Source organism: Enhydra lutris, unplaced genomic scaffold, assembly GCF_002288905.1.
Source record: "Enhydra lutris kenyoni isolate GAN:26980312 unplaced genomic scaffold, ASM228890v2 scaffoldscaffold31, whole genome shotgun sequence".
Lineage (NCBI taxonomy): Eukaryota > Metazoa > Chordata > Mammalia > Carnivora > Mustelidae > Enhydra > Enhydra lutris.
In genome coordinates this window covers 3,953,814-3,976,667 of record NW_019154115.1, presented here as the reverse complement: position 1 = coordinate 3,976,667, position 22,854 = coordinate 3,953,814, and the positions used below count along the sequence as shown (strand labels likewise).

The 22,854-nt window shown below is 39.4% G+C and overlaps 1 protein-coding gene across 3 annotated transcripts in view; it reads left to right on the top strand.

The window, feature by feature from the left end:
* The window catches only part of LOC111153340 (neogenin 1), a 238,894-nt gene that overhangs the window by 193,597 nt on the left and 22,443 nt on the right, over positions 1-22,854 (top strand). For 2 of the 3 annotated variants that reach the window (XM_022512321.1, XM_022512320.1), the window contains exons 12-21: positions 1,283-1,332; positions 2,270-2,417; positions 7,043-7,153; positions 8,232-8,426; positions 11,348-11,443; positions 14,528-14,751; positions 14,834-14,972; positions 17,958-18,065; positions 19,591-19,785; positions 20,443-20,475. In XM_022512321.1, coding sequence (XP_022368029.1) covers positions 1,283-1,332; positions 2,270-2,417; positions 7,043-7,153; positions 8,232-8,426; positions 11,348-11,443; positions 14,528-14,751; positions 14,834-14,972; positions 17,958-18,065; positions 19,591-19,785; positions 20,443-20,475 — 1,299 coding nt within the window. The remainder of the gene's footprint in view (positions 1-1,282; positions 1,333-2,269; positions 2,418-7,042; positions 7,154-8,231; positions 8,427-11,347; positions 11,444-14,527; positions 14,752-14,833; positions 14,973-17,957; positions 18,066-19,590; positions 19,786-20,442; positions 20,476-22,854) is intronic. The other variant, XM_022512319.1, reaches the window with a different exon arrangement.

Sequence of the window (22,854 nt, the reverse complement as noted above, 5' to 3'; positions counted from 1 at the left end):
TCACTGCCTCCTTTATAGTTTTCTCATCTATAAAATGGGAATAATTATAGAAACTCCTTCATGGAATTGTTGTAAGGATTAAGTACCTGCCGTTTAGGAGCATGCAGCGTATCTTAGCTATGATGATGATGATGATGTTGATGAAGACACCAGCAATAGCCTATATCAGCTGCCTCTGCAGCTAAGTCAAGGGTGCTGAACTGGAACCATTCATAGACTTTTTTCAAAACACAGCTGCATAAGTCCTACTCCAGATCCTCTGTTCCTGAATCTCTGGGTTGAGGCCTTGATGCTCTTTGATAGCACAAGTTACAACAATGAGCAAGACACAGTCTCTGTCCTCCAGAAGCCGATGGCGCACTGGGCACTTAGTCAATATCTGTTCGCCAGATGTCCGAGAAAAGGAGAGAGAAGTTTCCATGGATGGACTAGGAAAAAAGAGTTAAAGTCAACATTTTGTGAGTGGAGGGGAAATTAATCAGGTTTACCAACATTCTTTTTGTTTGCTATAGTTACTACAAAGAGGGATGCTGGAAGGTGTGTGGATCATAAAATTTGAGATAGCCCTGGCTTGTGTTCTCATATGTGAGAACTAAAGTAATGCAGCTGTTTGTTTAACCAGTACTCCCAAACTTCTCATGCTGAAATGAGTGTTCCCTGCTATAAAAGTGGCCTTGGGAGGTCAAATCGTCTCTTTGCTGAAGCTGTCATTGTAAATACCTCTTTATTCTAATGGGAATTGCCTTCAAAAACCAGGTTAAGAACCCCACAAGAATGCAGTGCTCACCGATTTATGTACCTCATATTGTGGACTCATAACAGCAATACCCAGTATGTTGACTTGCCGTTTTCATTAGAGCTGTTTTTAGAAAATTTGTAGCTCTTCCCCACGATAAAGATATGCCATCAACAAGAATATTCAAAAGAATATGTTGAAGGTTCAGAATGTATCTGGGTTCTAGAAAAGTCTAGAGTTACTGTCATATCTTTGAAATAAGTATCTGACTTCCGAAAGTTTCTGACTTTGAAATAAGTACCTGACCTGGATATGGGTGCCTTTATAAGAATGTCTCTCTTTTCTTAAGTGAATCAAATGTGGCCACACCTTATCCACAAACTGTAATCAACATTAGAGGCATTGGCAGCTAGCTTTCGACCTTCGGGTTGCATAATTAGTGTTTGAGATGCACATTTGTGTAAAGTCTAGCCAGGAATATCACATGTTGGGGTGATACGTGGGTGACTGAAAAAAATTTTTTTCTTTTTTTTTTTCCCTGTCCAGTTCCCAGTGCTGCTCCTCAGAATCTGTCCTTAGAAGTAAGAAATTCAAAGGTAAAATTTGTATTGCTATTCATTTTTACTGGCACACTGTTAAGTCTCAGAAAGGCTTATGGAAGGGGAAGTTTGACATCAGCAGAGTCATGATCAAGCAGAGAAATAAGGTGTCATAGATATTACCCCTGCCAGTAAAGCTGGACTTAAAAACCGACTCTCTGTTTTCTGTTTAACTTTACTGCCTTTCTCTGATGCCAAGATTACTTTAGTCTTTCTGCAGATACATTGTGGTTTTGCAGATTCTGACATTATAGATCTTAGCAGTTCAGAACACTGGTGATAAGATGGGAAGAAGTAAGTTGTTTATGATACCATAGCCCCTTAGCACTGTGAGATGAGCCCACTGTGAAGTGAAGTAGACATCCGTCGGAATGGTGCATAGGCTCAGACGCCCTCCTAGCCAAGTCCAATGTACACTGAAGACCACGTGTACCTCTCAAAGGCCCAGAGCCACTTCTGGACTACATTGACAACTGAGACACTCGGTCCTTTCAAAAAGTACCATGGGAATCCTTCTCCTTTAATTAAAAACCAGCTATTAATTAATGATTCCTTTCTTGAAGAGTTTTAGGCAGAAATTATCTAATTTAAGCCATTTCACAATAGAGATGGAAGAAAACCTTACACCTAATCATAGTTTACTTCTAATCTATGTGCCTCTGACCTCATACTCTCCTTCTGAAAGCTTTTCTGAGTCTTTTGCCTAGTGTCTAAATACCCAGGAGAATAAGGGCCCAGAGCATACTGCCTGCAAATGTAATCTTCCCATTTGATCATTGAGGATTTTAAAATTAAAAAGAATTTTGAGTGATCCCTAATTAAAACTCTGAGTACCCTGCTACCTTTATGTCAGTGAATTCAGGATAATGATATATAAAACAGGACCAAGCTTTTGATATATTCAGTCTTTTCCCTGTGATCTTGTCTTTCCCAGAGTATTGTGATTCACTGGCAACCCCCTCCTCCAGCCACACAAAATGGCCAGATTACTGGCTACAAGATTCGCTACCGGAAGGCCTCCCGAAAGAGTGATGTCACCGAGACCTTGGTACCTGGGACACAGTCGTCTCAACTGATTGAAGGTAAGCTGCCTTGCGTATGGCTGAAGATAGGAGATGGCATCTTTCTTAGGCACTGAGTTATGCTAGTCTAATGACTACTCTGAGCAGCTGATTTGAAGTGAGAACAGTTCAAAATAATTTGTAATGGTTCAGTCTACCTCTGACTTGATAAAAATTAACGGAACACAATCTTATAGGTTCTGTCATCTCTATTGAGATTGTGTTTGAGTTTTATTTCTTGTGGTTTTCTGTATTTCCCATATTTTCTTTTATATATATATATACATATATATTATGTGTGTATATATATATATATATATATATATATATATACACACACACACACACACACACACACACACACATACACACACAGATGTTCCTCAACTTAACACTGGGGTTATGTCCCAATAAACCCATCAAAATTTGAAAATATCCTAACCCAAAAATACATTTAACACACCTAACCTACCAAAATCATAGCTTAGTCTAGCATACCTTAAACATGCTCAGAATACTTACATCAGCCTGCAGTTGGGCAAAACCATCTAACACAAAGCCCATTTTATAACAACTTATTGGATATCTCATGTATTTTATTGAATACTGTACTGAGAATGAAACACAGTGTTTTAAGTGTATAAGGAGTTTACCCTCGTGATCTCAAGGCCGACTGGGGGCTGTCACTGCCCCTGCCAGGCATCACAAGAGAGGATTATGCTTCCTATCGCTAGCCTGGGTAGGAGAAAGTCGCAACTCAGAATTTGAAGTACAGTTTCTCCTGCATGCATATTGCTTTTGTACCATTGTAAAGTCAAGAAATAGTAAGTTGAACCACCCGAAGTCTGTACTGGTTTTTTGCCATCTCAAAACAAGGTAAAACAAAAGCCAAAAATCTCCTCAACGTAGCTGGTAGCAGAGGTCTACAAAATTATTTTTATAACACTGATACCACTCTTGTATGTGTATGTGGCCTGAAACATCTGTGAATATCAATGCAGTAATCTTTCTTACACTTGCTACTACTTGCTACATGATAAAGGTTTAGAGAATTCTGTCCGGGATAGCTACTTCTATGTCGTTTTCCCTTTGTGTGCAGCAGAGCAAGTGGCGTACTTGGTAACAGTGGGCCCTACTACATCTCCATCACGGGCTTTCTCTATAGATGACAGAAGAGCTGTATCTTCTTCCCTCAGTAGGGGGAGTAGACTTGGCTCTGCAAGGGCCAGTTGGCTTTGCAGGAGGAGCATGGGAAGAAGAAGAAATGCTTTTTGCTCTTTGGATATTGGGACTGTGCTTGTAAAGAGTAAAGATAAATGCCCCTAGGAAATTATTTTGGGGGTTTCTAAACCATAAGTGACTCTTAATCTCACAAAACAAACTGAGGGTTGCTGGGGGGGAGGGGGGTTGGGAGGAGGGGGGTGGGGTTATGGACATTGGGGAGGGTATGTGCTATGGTGAGTGCTGTGAAGTGTGTAAACCTGGCGATTCACAGACCTGTACCCCTGGGGATAAAAATATATCATATGTCTATATAAAAATAATAAAAAAAAGAAATTATTTTGGGGGTTTCTAACAGAACTAGTAGAAGAAAACTGCAAGAATTGGAGATATTGACATCATTAAGCCCTGAGAATGAATTTCATCACCCTTGGGGAGCTCTCAGCTTCCCTTACGTTGCCCCCTTCTTGGTAGAGAAGCTTGACATCAACCACTTTCTTATGCCTCCAGCAGCCAAGTTCTTGAGAGGACCATCATCTAGGGTCAAAAGTGTAATGGGATGAGTTTCTAAGACTTGAGTGAGTCTCTTGACAGTGAAAACAGGTACTCCAGTAATCCCAGAAGCTTTTCTCCTTACTCCTCACCTCGAAGATGGGATTGGCTTCTTTCAAAATAGGTGAATGTTTGTCTCCAGGGGTAGCTTTCAGCCCTTAAGTTTCTTCACATGATCCCCACAGCTCTAAGCTGTGACAAGAAGGCATGGTTGCGGTGGTGCTGCTGAGATATCTCACTAAAGGAGTGTTACGGTACAGTCAGGTGTTCTTAAAAAATCAGCTACCGTGAGAGACTCAACTCCGGGAAACAAACTGAGGGTTACAGAGGGAGGGGCATAGGGGGAGGGGGTAGCCAGGTGATGGGTATCAAGGGGGGCACATGTCGTGATGAGCACTCGGTGCTATACACAACTAATGAATCGTTGAACACTACATCCAAAACTAATGAGGTGTACTGTATGTTGGCTAATTGAAAATTTAAAAAAGCAGTTGCTGATTTGACTCCAAATATGGATAACATTTCCGATCCGCAAGTCTTTTATTTTGAATATTTAGTAGTAGATATTTACTATATACCAGGCACTGTCTTTGTTGCTAATAATGTGAAAACAATATAGTTCTGGGCCATAAGGAGACTGTTTCATATACATGTTATAGATATGTTACATAATGTTTCATATACGTGTTACATATACTATTTCATATACATCTTATAACAGTTATAAAGTCTGTTTTGAGCTGATAACTTCACTGTAATTGCATAGAAATATTTTACACGTTACTTGCCCCCCACAGAGGACTGTTCATTTTCTCAATGAAATGTTTGATGTGTAAGCAAAATAATCACCTTTAATGTAAAAATAACTTTTTCTTTATGGAGAAAATCATTGCGTTTTAAAATCATATTTAGATTCATTTGCTTAACAGACTTTATTGAACTCGTATTAGCTTGTGCTTGCACGAGGTATACAATGGTGAACAAAAATGGACATCTTTGCTCTCTTGAAGCATTAACCTGAAGCTTGATCAGTATCAGAGAGGAATGTGGATTACGAGGATCCTTTCCTGAACCACAAACTACGTGACTTTGTGCTAGCCATAAGTAATTGTTGTTTCTTCATTTTGCACCACTTACAGCACTTAACACATTCTGCCGTATCTTTATAATACAAATTGTGGGCCTTCGTTTGAGTCTGTGAACTCTGTAGGTTACCTGGGGGAAAGGAACTCTTAGCCTCTCTACACACGCATCTCTTGCTCACACGTGTGTGCACGCATGCTCACTCTCTCTCACTTGCTCTCTTACACTGTAACTCCCCAGAGGGGAGGGAATGATAATTTGATTGGTTGAATTCTTTTAGGACCTCAGTGGAACCGTGTTTGCCAGCGGCCTCTATCATTTGTCTGTTAACAGTGACAAACACATGCATAACCCTCTCTGACACTTTCTGGTCAGTGTATGCAGGAAGGTGACAGGTAAACTGACTTGGGTCCGGCCATTTTGCTTCTCCTTCTGCCTCGCTTGTGGCTTTCTCATGGGCAGACAGCTTCGGGATGGGCCTGCTAAGAGCAGAACCATCCATCTCTTCTCTCACCACGTGGCAGGATTCAGTAACTGAGCCATCCTGCATCCTGGCCACATTCTCTCTGCCCCTGTGGTTCTCTCTTTAGAGCTTCTGTGCATTGCTCCTGGCCAAAGATCCCAATATTTCAGTATGGACAGGTAGGATCATTTCTCATAACCTCGTAAGATGTAACGCGATGTCTAGTGTTTAAATGCTCTAAGATGTATGATGTGAACTGTACACTGAAAAATAGTTAAGATGGTAGATTTTGTTATGTGTTTTAACGTAAAAAAAGAAAAACTGGATGCATGAACATCTGAATCGCTGACTGTATCATTGGCTGTTGCCCTACTTTGTAGGGTAGACTTTTATATGTGGATTTTGTTGCCTTCAATACACTGGTAAATTTATTACTGATAATACTGTGAAAAACTGCATAGAAGAAAGGTTTTATTCCTCCTTTACTTATTATATATACTTATGGGCAGGTAGGCTGTTTTGAAATAGATTTGTAGACCATATTTGGTGTTTAAAATTGTTCTATTCTTGTTACGGGGTGGCTCAGAGAACAGAGGTAAGGTAACCCAGCAGGATTTACAGCTTTTAATTCTTTTCCGGTCTTGGGTGTCTTCTGAGACCAACTGACTTTGTTCCTTTGTTATGACTCTTTCATTATCCTCGACCTCTTTTTGACAGTAGCTTCCGTAGTAACAAAATGAAGAGATTACATTAAATGATCTCTGAGGGGACTTCAAGCTCTTAAAAAAAAGGCCGGGGGTTGGGGGGTGGCTGGTGAGGATCTGTAATCTCCTGGGAACTCTGCTCATTGGTTTTCCTGTTGATGTGGGCTTCAGCCTCTACTGGGGACCTGAGAGCTCCTCTGTGCTGTGCTGATGGGTTGTTTGTGCTCTATTAACTAACTGAAATTTTATCAAGATAGTAGCTGTGGGGGCGCCTGGGTGGCTCAGTGGGTTAAGCCTCTGCCTTCGGCTCAGGTCATGATCCCAGGGTCCTGGGATCGAGTCCCGCGTCGGGCTCGCTGCTCGGCAGGGAGCCTGCTTCCCTTCCTCTCTGTCTGCCTGCCTCTCTGCCTACTTGTGATCTCTCTCTGTCAAATAAATAAATAAAATCTAAAAAAAAAAAAAAAAAAAAGATAGTAGCTGTGTGCTGACTTGGCGGATGAGATACTTAATGAGGTGTTAATCTTTTGTTTTCCGAACTCTTATTTTAGCTTGTCTTTTTTTTTTTTTTTTTTTTTCTTTTTTGTTTTTTCTTTGTTTGTTTGTTTTTGTCATTTGGGTCTCAGGTCTCGATCGGGGGACTGAGTATAATTTCCGAGTGGCTGCTTTAACAGTCAACGGTACTGGCCCGGCTACTGACTGGCTGTCTGCTGAAACTTTTGAAAGTGACTTAGATGGTAAGAACAACAATCCACAAGACTGGGAGAAGCTGGGTACTAACTGTAGTCAGATTAGTTAAACTGGAAGACCACAGATGTGGGGGTGTGTCTGTCTGAAATCTGTGAGCTTTAACTTCAGTGCATCACCCTGCTGTCATCACTGTAAGGCAGGAGGTCCCCGGGAGTGCTTCCCCACCCCCACCCCGGCCCAGTGGCTTGTAGAGACCTGTCCCTTTCAGCAAAACCAGAACAAATAAAAATGTATAGGTGTTTGTCTAGTTTTTTTAGCAAGGCCCTTGAACAGATGAACGATCTGAAGTTTAACACTGAGCCACATCATCCCTCCTTTTTCAGCTGCAGTTTGCCTTTTCCCTTAGTCCTGGACACTTTGCCCTTTTTCTGCCTTCTTACTCAGTGGGTACTTTTATATAGGCGTGTATGTGCCTTTATGAGACACAGGTGCTGCACTTGGGAGACCAAACACCTGGGTCCTTATTCTCACTTTTAGTTTACTAATTTTTAAATTAAGACAGCAAGTTATGTCTTGAAGTAACAGAATTGAAAGATACTATAAATTGCTACCTTTTTTAAGCCTCTTGGTCTCCCACTATTTAAATCAGTATGTGATTCTTAAGTTTCCTATTTTCTGACTTATATTACTTTGGGGAGTGAATAATTGATACAATTGCTGCAATGTGATACTCGATCATCCGTTGACAATAGGTTTCTAATTAGTTGGTGTTAGGCCTTTCTCATTCCACCGAGGTGAGCCTGTGACTCAGATGTGGGACCACGCAGAAGGAATAACTACTGAAAGGCCGTTTATTTGTTTTTCTCCATTGGGCAGAGGTTCTTCAATCTCTGTCTTCTCTTCCAAATTAATACTGCATTGTTTTGTATTTCATTTGTTTAGGTTTTGCTTTCTTCTTAGAATGTAGTAAAACCATGAGCCATACTTACTATACATACAGATTCTCTGTGACTTCTTGGGCATAATGAAAAAATCTTAGCCCCAGATAATTTGGCAGGAGGCTAAACACAATGGCCCAAGGATGGTAAATATTCTAAAGTCTTGCTTTTCTACTCTCCGTCCCAGAAACTCGTGTTCCTGAAGTGCCTAGTTCTCTTCACGTCCGGCCGCTGGTCACTAGTATTGTAGTAAGCTGGACTCCTCCAGAGAATCAGAACATTGTGGTCAGAGGTTACGCCATCGGCTATGGCATTGGCAGCCCTCATGCCCAGACCATCAAAGTGGACTATAAACAGCGCTACTATACCATCGAAAATCTGGGTACGTATGCTGAGTAGAAGAAGGAATTGCATGGGGGATTTCTTTCTTTTGACTTTTTATTGTATGATAATTTTATTTTTACAGAAAACTTTAAAAAATAGTACAAACAGGGGTGCCTGCGTGGCTCAGTCGGTTAAGTATCTGACTTTTGATTTTGGCTCAGGTCATGCTTTCAGGTCCGGCTCTGCACTGGGCATGGAGCTTGCTTAAGATTCTTTCTCTGCTTCTCTCTCTGCCCCTTCCCCATCCTGCTTACACTCTCTCCCTCTCAAAAAAAAAAAAAAAAAAGTACAGAGAATTTCTATATATTCTTCACTAAAAGTCCTCATAAGTTAACATTTCACCACATGTGCTTTCTCATTCTGTCTTCCTGTACATACATATTTTTTTCTCTGAGCCTTTTGAGAGTAAGTTACAGATGTGATGCCCCTCCACCCCCGATACTTTAATGTGCATTTCCTAAAAAATGAGGGCGTTTTGTAATATAACTACAGTACGGTTACAGAGTCATCAAATTAACATTCAGACAGTGTCTGTAGACTTTATTTATATTTTAATAGTTGCTTCATTAACATCCTTTATAACAAAAACATTGTTTTCCGGTCCAGGACCACTTGTTGTATTTAGTTATCATGTCTCATTAGTTTTCTCTGATACAGAACATTTCCTTGTTTTTTTTTCTTGAATTTTATGACTGTGACATTTTTGACAAGAACAGACCGTTTATATTTTATAGAATGTCTCTCAGTTCAGACATGTCTAGTATTTCCTCACTACTCTCAGCTTATGCCTTTTTGGAAAGAATAGCAGATATGCATTGTGTTCTTGCCGGTGCATCTTATCAGGAGGCACATGAAAGTCTGATGCTAGCGATCGATGTTAACTTTAATCGCTTGGTTCAGAGGGAATATGCCACATTCCCTAAAGTTATTGTTTTCTCCTTCAAAATTAATAAATACCTTGTGAGGGGGGATACTTTGAGTCTTTGTAAACATCTCGTTTCTCATCAAACTTTCATTCACTAGTTTTAGCGTCTTTAGTAATAGTTATTACTGTGGTGTTTCCCCAGTGAATTTCTAATTCTCTAATTTCTTTTACATTTATCAGCATTTTTTTGATAAAGAAGAGCTTTCCTTCTCTTCCTTACTGAAAGAATGGTGAATGGGAGTCTCTTTATGACTGATTCCTCTATTTGACATCTTCCATCTTTCTTTGAGCACTTTCTTCCTTTTGATGCAGCAAGATATAGTGGGCTCATCTGATATTTTCCTACCCTTAGCCCTTGAATCAGTCATTTCTCCAAGGAATGCTGGTTTCTCTTATGGAAAATGGCATTCAGAAACCCATATCTAATCACTATACACACTCCTTGTAACCGGGGTAGAAAATCCTGAGGCATCTACAAAAAAGGCTATTAAGACTTAAAAGTGAGTTCAGCAAAGTCACAGAATACAAAGTTGATATACAAAAATGGTTATAGTCCCATGTACTAACAATAAGCAGTTGGAAGTCAAAATTAAAATAATAGTACTACTTATATAGCATCAAAAAATATGAAATACTTAGGGATAAACTTTAAAAATATGTACAAGGTCTGTACACTGGAAATTAGAAAATTATTGATGAGGGTAGTAAATTAATGACTTAAATAAGTAGAGGTACCATGTTTATGGATCGGATAATATTATTAAAATGACATTTCCCCCAGTGTAATTCCAAGTAAAATCCTGGCAGGCTTTTTTATGGAAGTTGATAAACTTAATTTTAAAAATCAAAGGAAGTAGAATAGCCAAACAGTTTTGAAAAAGAGGACTCAGGTAGTGTGGTCTTTCAACATTTCTTCAGATATCTTCTAAGGAGCCACATTATCTGATTTCAGGACTTACATAAAGCTGTAGTAATCGAGACACTGAGGAGGTGGTATTGGTGCAAAGGTAGGTATTATAGATCAATAGAACAGAAGGGAGTCCAGAAAAAGACCCATATATATATATATATGATCAATTGATTTTTGACAAACACACTAAGATAATTTAGTGGGGAGAGAGTAGTCTTTTCAACAAACAGTGTGGGAAGAACTGGATATCTGTATGAGAAAGAAAGGGAACTTTCCCTGACCTTTATTTCACATTATACACAAAAACAGACCTAAAGGCAAGAGCTAAAACCATAAAGCCTCTAGAAAAAGACAGGAAAAAACCTTCATGGCTTTGAGGTAAACAAGGTTCTCTCAGGATGCATAAAGCATAAGTTATAAAACTAAAAAATCTATAGCACTTCATTGAAATTTAAAACTTCCAACTTTTGGAAAGACACCAATAAAGTGAAAAGATGAGGCACAGACTAGGACAAAATACTCATCATTCAAATATCTGACAAAGAATTTTGAGTCCAGAAAATACAAAACTCTTCCACCTTAATAGGAAGATGGTAATCCAATAAAAGAGTAGGCAGAAGATTGGGATGGGCAGTATACCAGAGAAGATATACAAGTGGACCATCAGCACATGAAAAGATTCTCTACATCATTAATCATCAGAGAAATGCCAGTAAAACCACAGTGAATCACCAAGTTCCACCCGTGGGCTTACACCACATGAAAATCCTATTTACTTCTTCTTGTCCAAGCCCTCCACTGTACGGTAACATCACTAAACCACTGGTTAGTTGAGGCCAAGAGAGGATTCGGGCACAGCCAGCCTCACTCCTGGGACCAACTCCGAGACATTGATCTCAGAAGTTTCTCTGTGCTGTGTCTGCTGACGTCGCTGCATTTCCCCACAGCCTGGAAGAATCCCACATACACATTTTAAAATCCTCCTTGACTTCCTCTGCACTCAAGTTCATGCACTGTCACCCTTGAATTTTACAAGTTCTGGAGAATTTTTTCCTAAGTGTTTTCACTTGTTTCCTTCCTTCAGATCCCAGCTCTCACTACGTGATAACCCTGAAAGCCTTTAACAATGTGGGTGAGGGCATCCCCCTGTACGAGAGTGCTGTGACCAGACCTCACACAGGTAAGCCATCCTGTCCATCTCTGGTCTTCAGCACTTTTTACAGAAGCTCATGTGGAATGTTGGCCTGAGGTCGGTCCCACAGGTATCAGTGGAAGGAAAAGCGTATGCCAGCATAAGCTGCAGGCTTCATATAGGAAAACAGGCTTTCAAAACAGAAATTTCCATTAATTTCTGTTTTGCTTTTTAGAAAATATTAACAATCCAGTCATTCATATAAATAATTCCATGTAGATATGTAGCACGTGTTTTTAATATGTTGGGATCTAGACCTATAGTTGTGAGAGAATTATTAGTGATTTGGGAGGCACCTGGGTAGCTTAGTCGGTTAAGTATCTGATTCATGATTTTGTCTCAGGTCATGATCTTAAGGTTGTGAGAGCGAGCCCTGCATTGAGCTCCATGCTGGGCATGGAGCCTACTTAAGATTTTCTCTATTACTCTCCCTCCGGCCCTCCCCATCCCTAAAAAAGTGATTTTTGTCTTTTGGTCATGTGAGTTATAACTAAAATGAGTGGGGGGAAAAAAAAAAAACAGGTCTCCGTATCTCTAGAGGAGTTATATAGGTTACTGATGGTCTCAATAAATGTGTATTGATCAGTGAATCCAGCATTTTCTTCACTAGTCACCTGAGGTGATTGGGAGTTTTATTTATATAGAGAGTTTACAAAGTCAGCAATGGAATACTGTGCAGCTGTCAAAAAATGAAATCTTGCCATTTGCAATGACATGGATGGAATTAGAGGGTATTATGCTCAGTGAAATAAGTCAGTTAGAGAAAGACAATTATCATACTATTTCACTGATACTAGGAATTTGAGAAACAAGACAATGGATCATGGGGGAAAGGGAGGGAAAATGAAACAAGATGAAACCAGAGAGGGAGAAAAACCATAAGAGACTCTTAATCTCAGGAAACAAGCTGAGGGTTGCTGGAGGGGAGGGTGTGGGAGGGATAGGGTGGCTGGGTGAGGGACATTGAGGAGGGTATGTGCTATAGTGAGTGCTGTGAATTGTGTAAGACTGATGATACAGACCTGTACCCCTGAAACAAATAATACATTATATGTTAATTTTTTAAAAAGTATAAAGTCAGTTGTACTATCCATTTGATCAGCTGTACATTTATTATTATTATTATTATTATTATTATTATTATGAGACCAAAATATTATTTTTAGTAATAAAGGAATATTCATATGATGTAAAATTTCTGTAGATAAAACATCGAATATAGAACTGAGTGTTAAGGTTTATTGAAATAAATATGTTAGACTTATAAATTTTTCTAAAGGGTCCCCCAAACCCAAGAAATTATTTTCAGAAATGCTTTTTCCATCTGTTTTCCAGAGCTGTGTATCTCTATTGCCTACTGTATTTTCTGGATACTTTGTATAATGATGCAAATTTCACATTATTCTTTTTAAAAAGATAATCTCTGCCCCCTTTTTTTTCTTTAATGCTTTTACTTAACAAGACCAGCATCATCACTCATGTTTGGTAGTTCTGTCTTCTCTTCTCCTGTGTGCTTACAATTTACAAGTTCTTTTGCAAAGAGCTTTGATATTCCAGAAAGGGGGGGGAAAAAAAGTAAGGTGAAAAAGAGAGTATTTAAATAAGTGTTTTGCTGCCTTCTTAAATTACCTATAATAGAAAAAAATTTTTTGAAATTATTTTCTTATGTGACTTAAAATATAGAAATATACTAGGCTAGAAATATACAAGGAACTGTTCCTAAGTCATGTCACCTTGTTATCTTTTTCAGGAGTTATTACCAATAAAAAAAGATTCTCAAAGAAGTCTAATGACTTTTGCACCCAAAGGTGCATTTTCTATAACTAATTGGTTTGTTTCTTGATCTTTGAACAAAGCCCTTGACTATAATGTAGGCTGTTCGTCAGTTACTTTTAGTGCTCATTGTGTAGGAAATACACAAATGGAGACTATTATGTTATTTTGGCACTTACTCATAAACAAGGTCCATGCCATTTCAGGTTTTGAGTTACAGGAAGGGCTACTCTGCATAACCATGTGGGAAACCCATTTTTAAACCTTAACTTCAAATAAATCAGTATATGCGTACTTAGAAAACCTAACCAAGAGCTGGTAAAGCCCAGCAGATCCTGCTGTGCTGCCCTGGGCTCATGGTCCTTGTGTGCAAATTCTAGCTTCTGCTTTGACAGTGAGCTTAGAGAAGGTGTCACCTGCATATGGCACAGGACATGCATGAGTGTAGACTTCCTTTCTATCAAATAAGTACTCTGATTTTTAGCATTCATAAAGGCTGTCACTTGGACCCATATTATGTCATTTCCTATAACTGATTGGGATTCATTAGGTGGGTTATTCTCTGATTCTACTGGAGAAAGCATAACAGATATTCCTTCATGGCGTCAGCCTACCTTTCCCTCAGGAAGTGCAATGCCCTTGAGTTCCTTTTGCTTTATTTGGATGTGAGCCATTTTGTTGTACTGCTTTTAGACCCAGGACATCAGCAAATCTGAACTGGACCCTGTGTGGGTATCAGATAACCCTAAAACCAAGGCCAGGCTAAGTTGCCATTGGCTGACATTCAGGACTCAGGCTTGAGAGTAGCACCCTTACATGTCCATTGACCTGCATTGGTAAGCCATGTCCCCAGAATTCAGTCACATTCACTGAAATATCAAAATAGATCATGAGCTTTGTGTTGCTTGTTCTGAAATTACACTCTTGATTTTAAAAATAGTTTGTATCTTCTCACAATCCTTTTTGGAAAAGAGAGAGAATTTTCAAATAGTGTAAGGAAAATTCAAGTATGAATATGTTAATAAAATCACTGGATTATCGAATGTTAATATACCTACAGAATACAGTAGAGAATATCGTTAATTATTTCCCTAGACATTTTCTTGAAAATTTTTCCTGAAAGAACACACGTGGAAACGCTCTTTTTATTGAATGGTGGTTATCTATTAACTCCAGATTCTCTTTCTCTTTCTCCATTTCTCACCTTTCATTCCATTATATTACCCTGCATTTTCCTTTTCTTTTATTTTTGTTTATGTTAAAAATGCCACTTCCCTTTTTTAATTACTTTTTACCCAGACACTTCTGAAGTTGATTTATTTGTTATTAATGCTCCATACACTCCAGTGCCAGATCCCACTCCCATGATGCCCCCTGTGGGAGTTCAGGCTTCCATTCTGAGTCATGACACCATAAGGATCACATGGGCGGACAATTCACTGCCCAAACACCAGAAGATCACAGATTCCCGGTACTACACAGTCCGATGGAAAACCAACATCCCAGCGAACACCAAGTACAAGGTACCGGTCCATTTGCTCTGGGTGGGAAAAGCTAACTCTTGATATTTCCTAATTCTAAAGTTCTTGATTCCTATACTTCCAGAATGCAAATGCAACCACTTTAAGTTACTTGGTGACTGGTTTAAAAGCAAATACACTGTATGAATTCTCTGTGATGGTGACCAGAGGTCGAAGATCAAGCACATGGAGTATGACAGCCCATGGGACCACCTTTGAGTATGGTATGTGTTATCTGAATCTTAATACATGGCATTTCTTTTCTTTGTAAGTCGTGAAAGCCAGTGGAAGAAAGGCTAGTGTTGGGCCACATTCCTAGTCATGAGACTTCTCATCACCTGCTTCTACTACCTGAGGAAAGAATTAAGGGTGTGAATTAAACCACTTACAGAACATAGTGAGCAGCACAGCTGGAGTTCCATGTTTGCTTTTCCAGCTGATGAATTATGTTTTCTTCATGACTGAACAAGAACATTACCAAATAATGGGATGATCGAATGCAAAGGTTGCTAGATTTTAGAAATCAAGGGACTTGAGTTCAGTCCTAGGTCAACCAAATACTGACTGCGTAAGTCACAAGTAAATCATCCAGCCTGTTGTTTCTTCCACCTGTAAAAGAGGGGCGACAATAACATCTGCTTTTCCTACCCTATAGGCTTCCAAGGTAAAATGAGCAGATGAGAAAGCAGCTGGCAGTAAGAAAGCACTGTGCAGATGTAAAGGATTAATGTCATTAATCCCGATTTATTGCTAAATTGAGGTAGAAGAAATGTGAAGTGACATGCTCTTGACCACCTGCCAATGCCAGGCTGGCTAGAGGCTCAGAACCTTACCAGGGAATCCCAAAGCTGCCCTAGCAGCTTTTTTATAAGTAGTATCTGCTAAAATCCCATTGGGGCAGCCTAAGGGATTTTGTCTGTAAGTAAACATGAAAGATAAAAGACACTAAAGCAAATTAAGGGGAAAGCAGGCCATCCGAGTTTGCAGTTCTCTTTGCCTTTTGCTCATTCATTCATAGGCCTGCCCTTCTCCTTCTTGTACTTTTTCTAGCATGGGCTTATGTGTAACCATCAGGAGTCTCTGTCCCTTCCAGCCTCGTATGGCTTTTTTTTTTTTTTTTTTTTTTTTTGCCTATATATAAATAATGAAAAAATGGAGCTGCCAAGACTCCTGGACTGGGCCTGGCCCTAATGTCTTTGTGTCTCCTGCACAGTTGATGGACTACCTACAGAGAAAAGGGTTGCATCTGGAGAGCTTAGAAATAACAAAAAAAGTTTAAATAGACCTTGAGTTTTGAGTTTGCCTTCTTTGCTAGTTTTTTTTTTGTTTTTTTTTTGTTTTTTTTTTTAATTTTATTTTTTATAAACATATAATATATTTTTATCCCCAGGGGTACAGGTCTGTGAATCACCAGGTTTACACACTTCACAGCACTCACCATAGCACATACCCTCCCCAATGTCCATAACCCCACCCCCCTCTCCCAACCCCCCTCCCCCCATCAACCCTCAGTTTGTTTTGTGAGATTAAGAGTCACTTATGGTTTGTCTCCCTCCCAATCCCATCTTGTTTCATTTACTCTTCTCCTACCCCCTTAACCCCCCATGTTGCATCTCCTCTCCCTCATGTCAGGGAGATCATATGATAGTTGTCTTTCTCCGATTGACTTATTTCGCTAAGCATGATACCCTCTAGTTCCATCCACATCGTCGCAAATGGCAAGATTTCATTTCTTTTGATGGCTGCATAGTATTCCATTGTGTATATATACCACACCTTCTTTATCCATTCGTCTGTTGATGGACATCTAGGTTCTTTCCATAGTTTGGCTATTGTAGACATTGCTGCTATAAACATTCGGGTGCACGTGCCCCTTCGGATCACTACGTTTGAATCTTTAGGGTAAATACCTAGCAGTGCAATTGCTGGGTCATAGGGTAGTTCTATTTTCAACATTTTGAGGAACCTCCATGCTGTTTTCCAGAGTGGTTGCACCAGCTTGCATTCCCACCAGCAGTGTAGGAGGGTTCCCCTTTCCCCACATCCTCGCCAGCATCTGTCATTTCCTGACTTGTTAATTTTAGCCATTCTGACTGGTGTGAGGTGATATCTCATTGTGGTTTTGATTTGTATTTCCCTGATGCCGAGTGATATGGAGCACTTTTTCATGTGTCTGTTGGCCATCTGGATGTCTTCTTTGCAGAAATGTCTGTTCATGTCTTCTGCCCATTTCTTGATTGGATTATTTGTTCTTTGGGTGTTGAGTTTGCTAAGTTCTTTATAGATTTTGGACACTGTTCTTTGCTAGTTTTAAGAATATCTTTTTGCTTCATTCCAATCCGTTAGTTAATAAATAATGGTATGTATTCTCTCAGGATGTCTGAGGCTTCCTTCCATTTTATGCTAGGAAAATTCCAGTATTTTAGGAAGAGTAAATTTAAGGATGTACTTAATTTACTCATTTCTCTACTAGTACATTAAAAGTTATCTTATATGGATATCCATAACATGGAAGTACAAGAAATGCAGTGTTGTTTTTATTCTATTGGTGGTGTTTCTTAAGTAGCTTTACATTTCAGAGCAATAATCTCAATAGTTGAGAGTGAAAACTTAAAAACAGCATTTTTTCACTCATTTAGTCTTTGAGGGAATAGGGGGTTTCACACATTATATTTTGTTTGGAGAGACAACATAAGTGGAAAGAGAAAATTATTTTACACTTGAAAATATTCTAATGAAATAATCCAAATATGGGGAAGTGGGACAGAATGTCATCTTGAGCAAATTATGTAACTTTTTTCATTATCAATGCCCTGATCTGTCAAGCAGGGATAGTGGTAAACTGCCTTTCAAGTTGCCACAAATATTAAGTGAAATACTATTTATAAAATGCCTGGTATAATGTGGATACTTGGTAATTAACTACAAAGGTCTTTTGATATCCCTACATAAGAATCCTATAAATTCTTGACCTCTAGGCCAAGGTGACAGTTCTATAGCCTCATAGTATGGTGTTTTTTTCTTTGGTACTTTGCATATTCTTCTTTTTATTGGATCTATTTATAGGCAGACTATGAGTTCTTTGAGCCAGGAGGCTTTAGCTTTTTTGCCTTACACCTCTTATTTCACCTTTTAAAAGGAAAGTGTTGCAGAAATGGTGAATGAAACTGGAATGGACAAGAATTATTGACAGTCTTGTTATTTTGTAGTTCCTACTTCTCCACCCAAGGATGTGACAGTTGTGAGTAAAGAGGGAAAACCCAGGACCATAATTGTAAATTGGCAACCTCCCTCAGAAGCCAATGGCAAAATTACAGGTAAGATGCCTTTGAGTGTGTATCTGTTCTTTGCTGGGCAGAAGCACTCCAGCCCAGGACTGTGTGGTTGGAAGAAGTGGGAGTCCAAACGTTGGCTTGATCATTTTGAGACTCGGGAAGTCAGGGTGGTCCTTGAAAGTGGACCAAGGGGTGCTATTTGCTCATAGTAATGTAAAAATGAATTGCCAGTTGATTGTTCCGACTCACTGTGTGAAAGTGTGATGGGTGGTATTACATTAGACAATCTTTGGCTACAGTGGAGCCTTACGGACATATTTATTTTCATCGGAAAAGCTGTTCTTCTCTGCCTCTGACTAGATGATTTTTAGAGTTAAAGACCCTGCCTGATTCTACAGGGTAATACCCAGTAAATATAGATTCAGCTCTTTTAACTTGAAGCCCCAAAAAGCCCATTAGACTTTTAATTCCATTTTTTCCCCAGGCCTGCTACTTCAGCTTCCTGTGCTCTAACACTAGAGTTAGAAGTTTGAATCGGCCTAAGTCTTTGAAGGGACCTGGGATTTTTCCTTGGTCTTCCAGAGAACTTTCCACAGTAGAGGACACTATGCTTTCCTCAGCTTCATCAGGGAGGAAAGCCTGACTGGACTTAGCTGTCAATTATTCCCCTTGGAACCTCTGCTCTATGTCACTACAGCTTCTTAGGATACATCCTAAGGAACAGGCATTTGCTTTCTGAAGTTCCTTTGTATGAATAAGGGGGCTGAAAGCATGAATAAGGAATGAATAAGGATGAATAAGGAAACTGAAAGCATTTCTTAATATTGTTCTGCTTAGACTTTCAGTTAGAATTCCTTCCCATAAGGTATCTGTACCATTTGTTAGGTTTTTGATCTTACCTCTTCTAAAAAAGAATGAAGCATGACTTGACCTGGATTACATTTTATTTTGTCTTTAAAAAACAGTGCATTTTTGCACTGTGTAGGTCAGGTAGGCATGTGGTGGTTTCTTCTTGCCTCGCCCATAGAGAGTGACTGCCCCCTGGTGGGAGTCTCGGGTCATGTTTCCCTGTGGCTTCACTCACTTCCAAGTGTGGGAGAGCTTTAGTAAAAGGTACCGCCCACACCTCCCAGGTCTGCCGGAGTTTTTCTCCTGGGAAATCATACTGGTGAGAGCTAAAGCAGCACACTGGGCCAGTGTCGGTTTTCAAAAGTGCATTATTTTAATCGTAGACCCTTGGTGGGTACATTTTTCAAACATTAAGACGTTGAAGTGATTGGGTTGTTTTCTTAGTTTCTGAGAGTTCTTAACCCTCTTTTATTATTGTAACTACTTTTATTGCTTTAACTGCTAATACAGATGTTAACTTACAGCCTGGCAGTGTTGAAATTGTGGTTTTTCTCTATATGATGTTTAGAGTAGCATTTTGAATGCATTTTACTATTGGACTTTAATCGGTAACTGGTTCTGTATTTGTATATGCTATAACATATGTCTTTATTGACTTACTGATTCCAAAATAAAAGGCAGGAATAAGATATCTTTTCTCATTTCCTCCTTTGGACAGGTTACATCATATATTATAGTACGGATGTGAATGCAGAGTTACACGACTGGGTTATTGAGCCTGTTGTGGGAAACAGGCTGACTCACCAGATACAAGAGTTAACACTTGACACACCATATTACTTCAAAATCCAAGCTCGAAACTCAAAGGGCATGGGGCCCATGTCTGAAGCTGTCCAGTTCAGAACACCTAAAGGTAAAGCTCCGCTAAATAGTGTTTTATTCCATGTCTCGTTAGTGGGGCCATGCTTGCACCTATCACTTTAGCATATAGAGACTATGGAGAATATAAGAAGCCCTGATGGTGAGCTTATGAACCGAAGTGTGAACATTTCCCTAAAAATGATCCCTCACCCACCCATTGACCACCAAGTCAGTGCTCCCTAGGTTACTGGGCTAACCGTGTCACATACAAGGCTTTTCAAGGCAGGTGAATGGCAGCGATCTCAAGAGTTTTTAACCAGTCAGATCAGATGTGATGCTCTTGGTTCTCAGGTAGCGTAATAGCATATTATTGTGATGGACATTTCCCTTTCAACACATGCAGGCTCTTAACCTGGAAGTCTTGTGGAGAGAAAGACACTAATGAGAGCTTTGAAGAAAACTCTAGATGAGACAGTGAAGATAAAGTACTGAACCAAGTGAGCCTAGGAATAAAGTTAGTTGGGGACTGAGTCTGTGGAAATGTGGAAACCATGTATGGATTTCTTTTCTGTTAATACTGAAACTAAGACTCAATTTGTTTGGAAGTTTGTGGGGTTTTATTTTTTTTCCTTTAAAAATTCTGCTTGTCCCACCTTCAAAGCTTGTGATCTTGCTCTTGTTTTTTCTCCCCCTGTGCTTGGCCTGTTAGCGGACTCCTCTGATAAAATGCCTAATGATCAAGGTAAATCAGTAGATGGCCTCTCTCTCCTTTCCTCTTTTTTGTGACCTACTCTTACTAGCATTTTGTGTTTTTGTTTCTTTTTTTTTCCCCCTGAAAATCAGTACTGTGTGTTAAAATCCACATTATTCATTGGCCAAAGTGGAGTTGAGTCCATGTTTGTGGCACTTGGGGTATCTGAAAAGCTGGGAATTGACTTAGGAGCTAAATAGGGGGAAACTGAGGAGAGTAAATGGAGTTCTGCAGCTGTAGGAGATTGGCCTTAAGTGTGGGTCCCTTTGTCCTCTGTGCTATGATACTGAAATTCTGTAACCATGATAGGCATTTGGACCAGTATGACAACAAGCATACCAGTTTGTCATACTCGTAGCATCTAGGATTGCATCAGTATCTCTAGATGAAAAGTGGTAATCAAATTCCGCAAATACCCTATTTTCCTCCCCGACCCTGACCAAGAATCTACACATTTACCCTACTGAATTGTGTGATAATCTGGGACAGAATTAGTACTATTTATTCTGTTAAATAAGCTTAACTCAGAGCTCTTTTTCTGTTTCTTCCCTTAAATACATCTGCTCATTTTAAAAGAGATAGGAACAATTTAAGATGGAAAGTTAGAAAGTGTAGGCCTGAGTGTCACCATTCTTGAAATTGTCTGTCAGCATAGTTTTTCCACTGTAATTGAGATGGTGAAGAGGTAACTAGACTGTGGTTTTCATCTCTGAAGAGTCAGCTAAAGTTGGTATCTGTTCTCTATACTGAGAGCAGTGGAAGTAAAGTTGATGGTTGCTTTCAAGGTTTAAGAGTAGTTTTTAAAAATAAAAAGTCTTGGTGTGCCTGGCTGGCTCAGTTGGTGGACCATGCGATTCTTGATCTTGGGGTTGTGAATTTGAGTCCTACATTAAATGTAGAGATTACTTAATAAAACCTTTTATTAAAAGATTTTTTAAAAAGAAGAAGAAGAAAGAAGTCGTCTTTGGATCTTGTTAATGGCAAGGAAGAGTCAGACTTGAGGCTGCATGTTTCAGGGCTTTGGAAATGTATTTGCACTCAATGAGTCTTTTGTTGTATGTTGGATGTGTGTATGCGTAAGGCACCCTAGTGATGGTGGACATTTTGACTTAAGTGTGAGAACAGGAAAGTAACTATACTGTGTGCACACGGAGTACAAATGTGCTCATTGTTCTCCCCCACTCTTATCCCCACTGGATAAGCCAGAGTCTTGCTTGTGCCACTCCTCTGGCCTTTAAAACTTTTTACCTATAGTTCTTTTTGGTGTTTGGTTAATCCTTGGAATTTCTATTCATAGGTTATATTTAAAAGAAAAAATACTGGGAATTAGGGGAATTAAACCAACCATTTTATTGGCAAAATACACTCTTTGGCAATTATTTACATAACATGATACTCTGGATAGTTGGGCTCACATGTGGGCTCCCTAAAAAGTAAGCACACTTAAGTCTGAAGAGCCTCACGGGGGCTAAGCCATGGAGATGGCTTAGCCCCTAGACTTCATCCCAGTGAAAAGAGCAGCTGGACCCCTAACATACGGTGTGTACCATTTGGGAGCAGTCACAGCCACGGAAGTCAGGGGATGAAGGAACAAGTATGGACAACAGAAAAAGGATCAGGGACTGAGTTTAATATGCCCTTTTAGGTACACAACAACTTCTGTTTCTTTGGGAGTTTTGAACTTCTGGAAACAAAACATTGTTTTCATCTCTGTATTTATTCTGTTAAGTGAACTATATACAGAAATGTTCAGATTTTAATTTTTCCATTTAGTCCAACTCTGATATGACATTAGCTGTAATGTTTTATAGAAACGAATCTAGTTTGTATATTTCTAGTAAAGCTTTATTTGTAGAAATAATTATTTATAAGTGTTTTCTGGAGCTTCATGCTCTGTGCCTCTGCAAAGGGAAAGGTGATGTTCTTCCCTAAAACTTTATTATATATGTGATAATAGTAGCTAACATTTGTTGAACATTTGCTGTGTGTCAGGCAGTATTCAGAATATTTTATAGGAGTAAATTTCCATTTAATCTTCAACACAGTTTTGTGAAGTAGGTGCCATTATCATTGCTGTTCTGCGATGAAGAAACTGATACTCAAGAATAATGAATAACTTGCCGAAAGTCAAGTACGTGGTAGACCAGTATTCAAGTGCAGGCAGTGTGCTCTGTTAACCTTGAGCAGCTTTGACTTCACAGTTCTTTCACACCTTCTTCAGGAGGAATCCAAACGTTGGATTGACGAATGCCTTTGCTGTATTGGGAAAGGATTCCTTCTATTTGCTTTACCCAAGCAACTTTTCCTATAAATGTGAAGAATAAAGTTCAGGACCAAGAATACAAATTACTAAAAAAACCTGATCTTTGT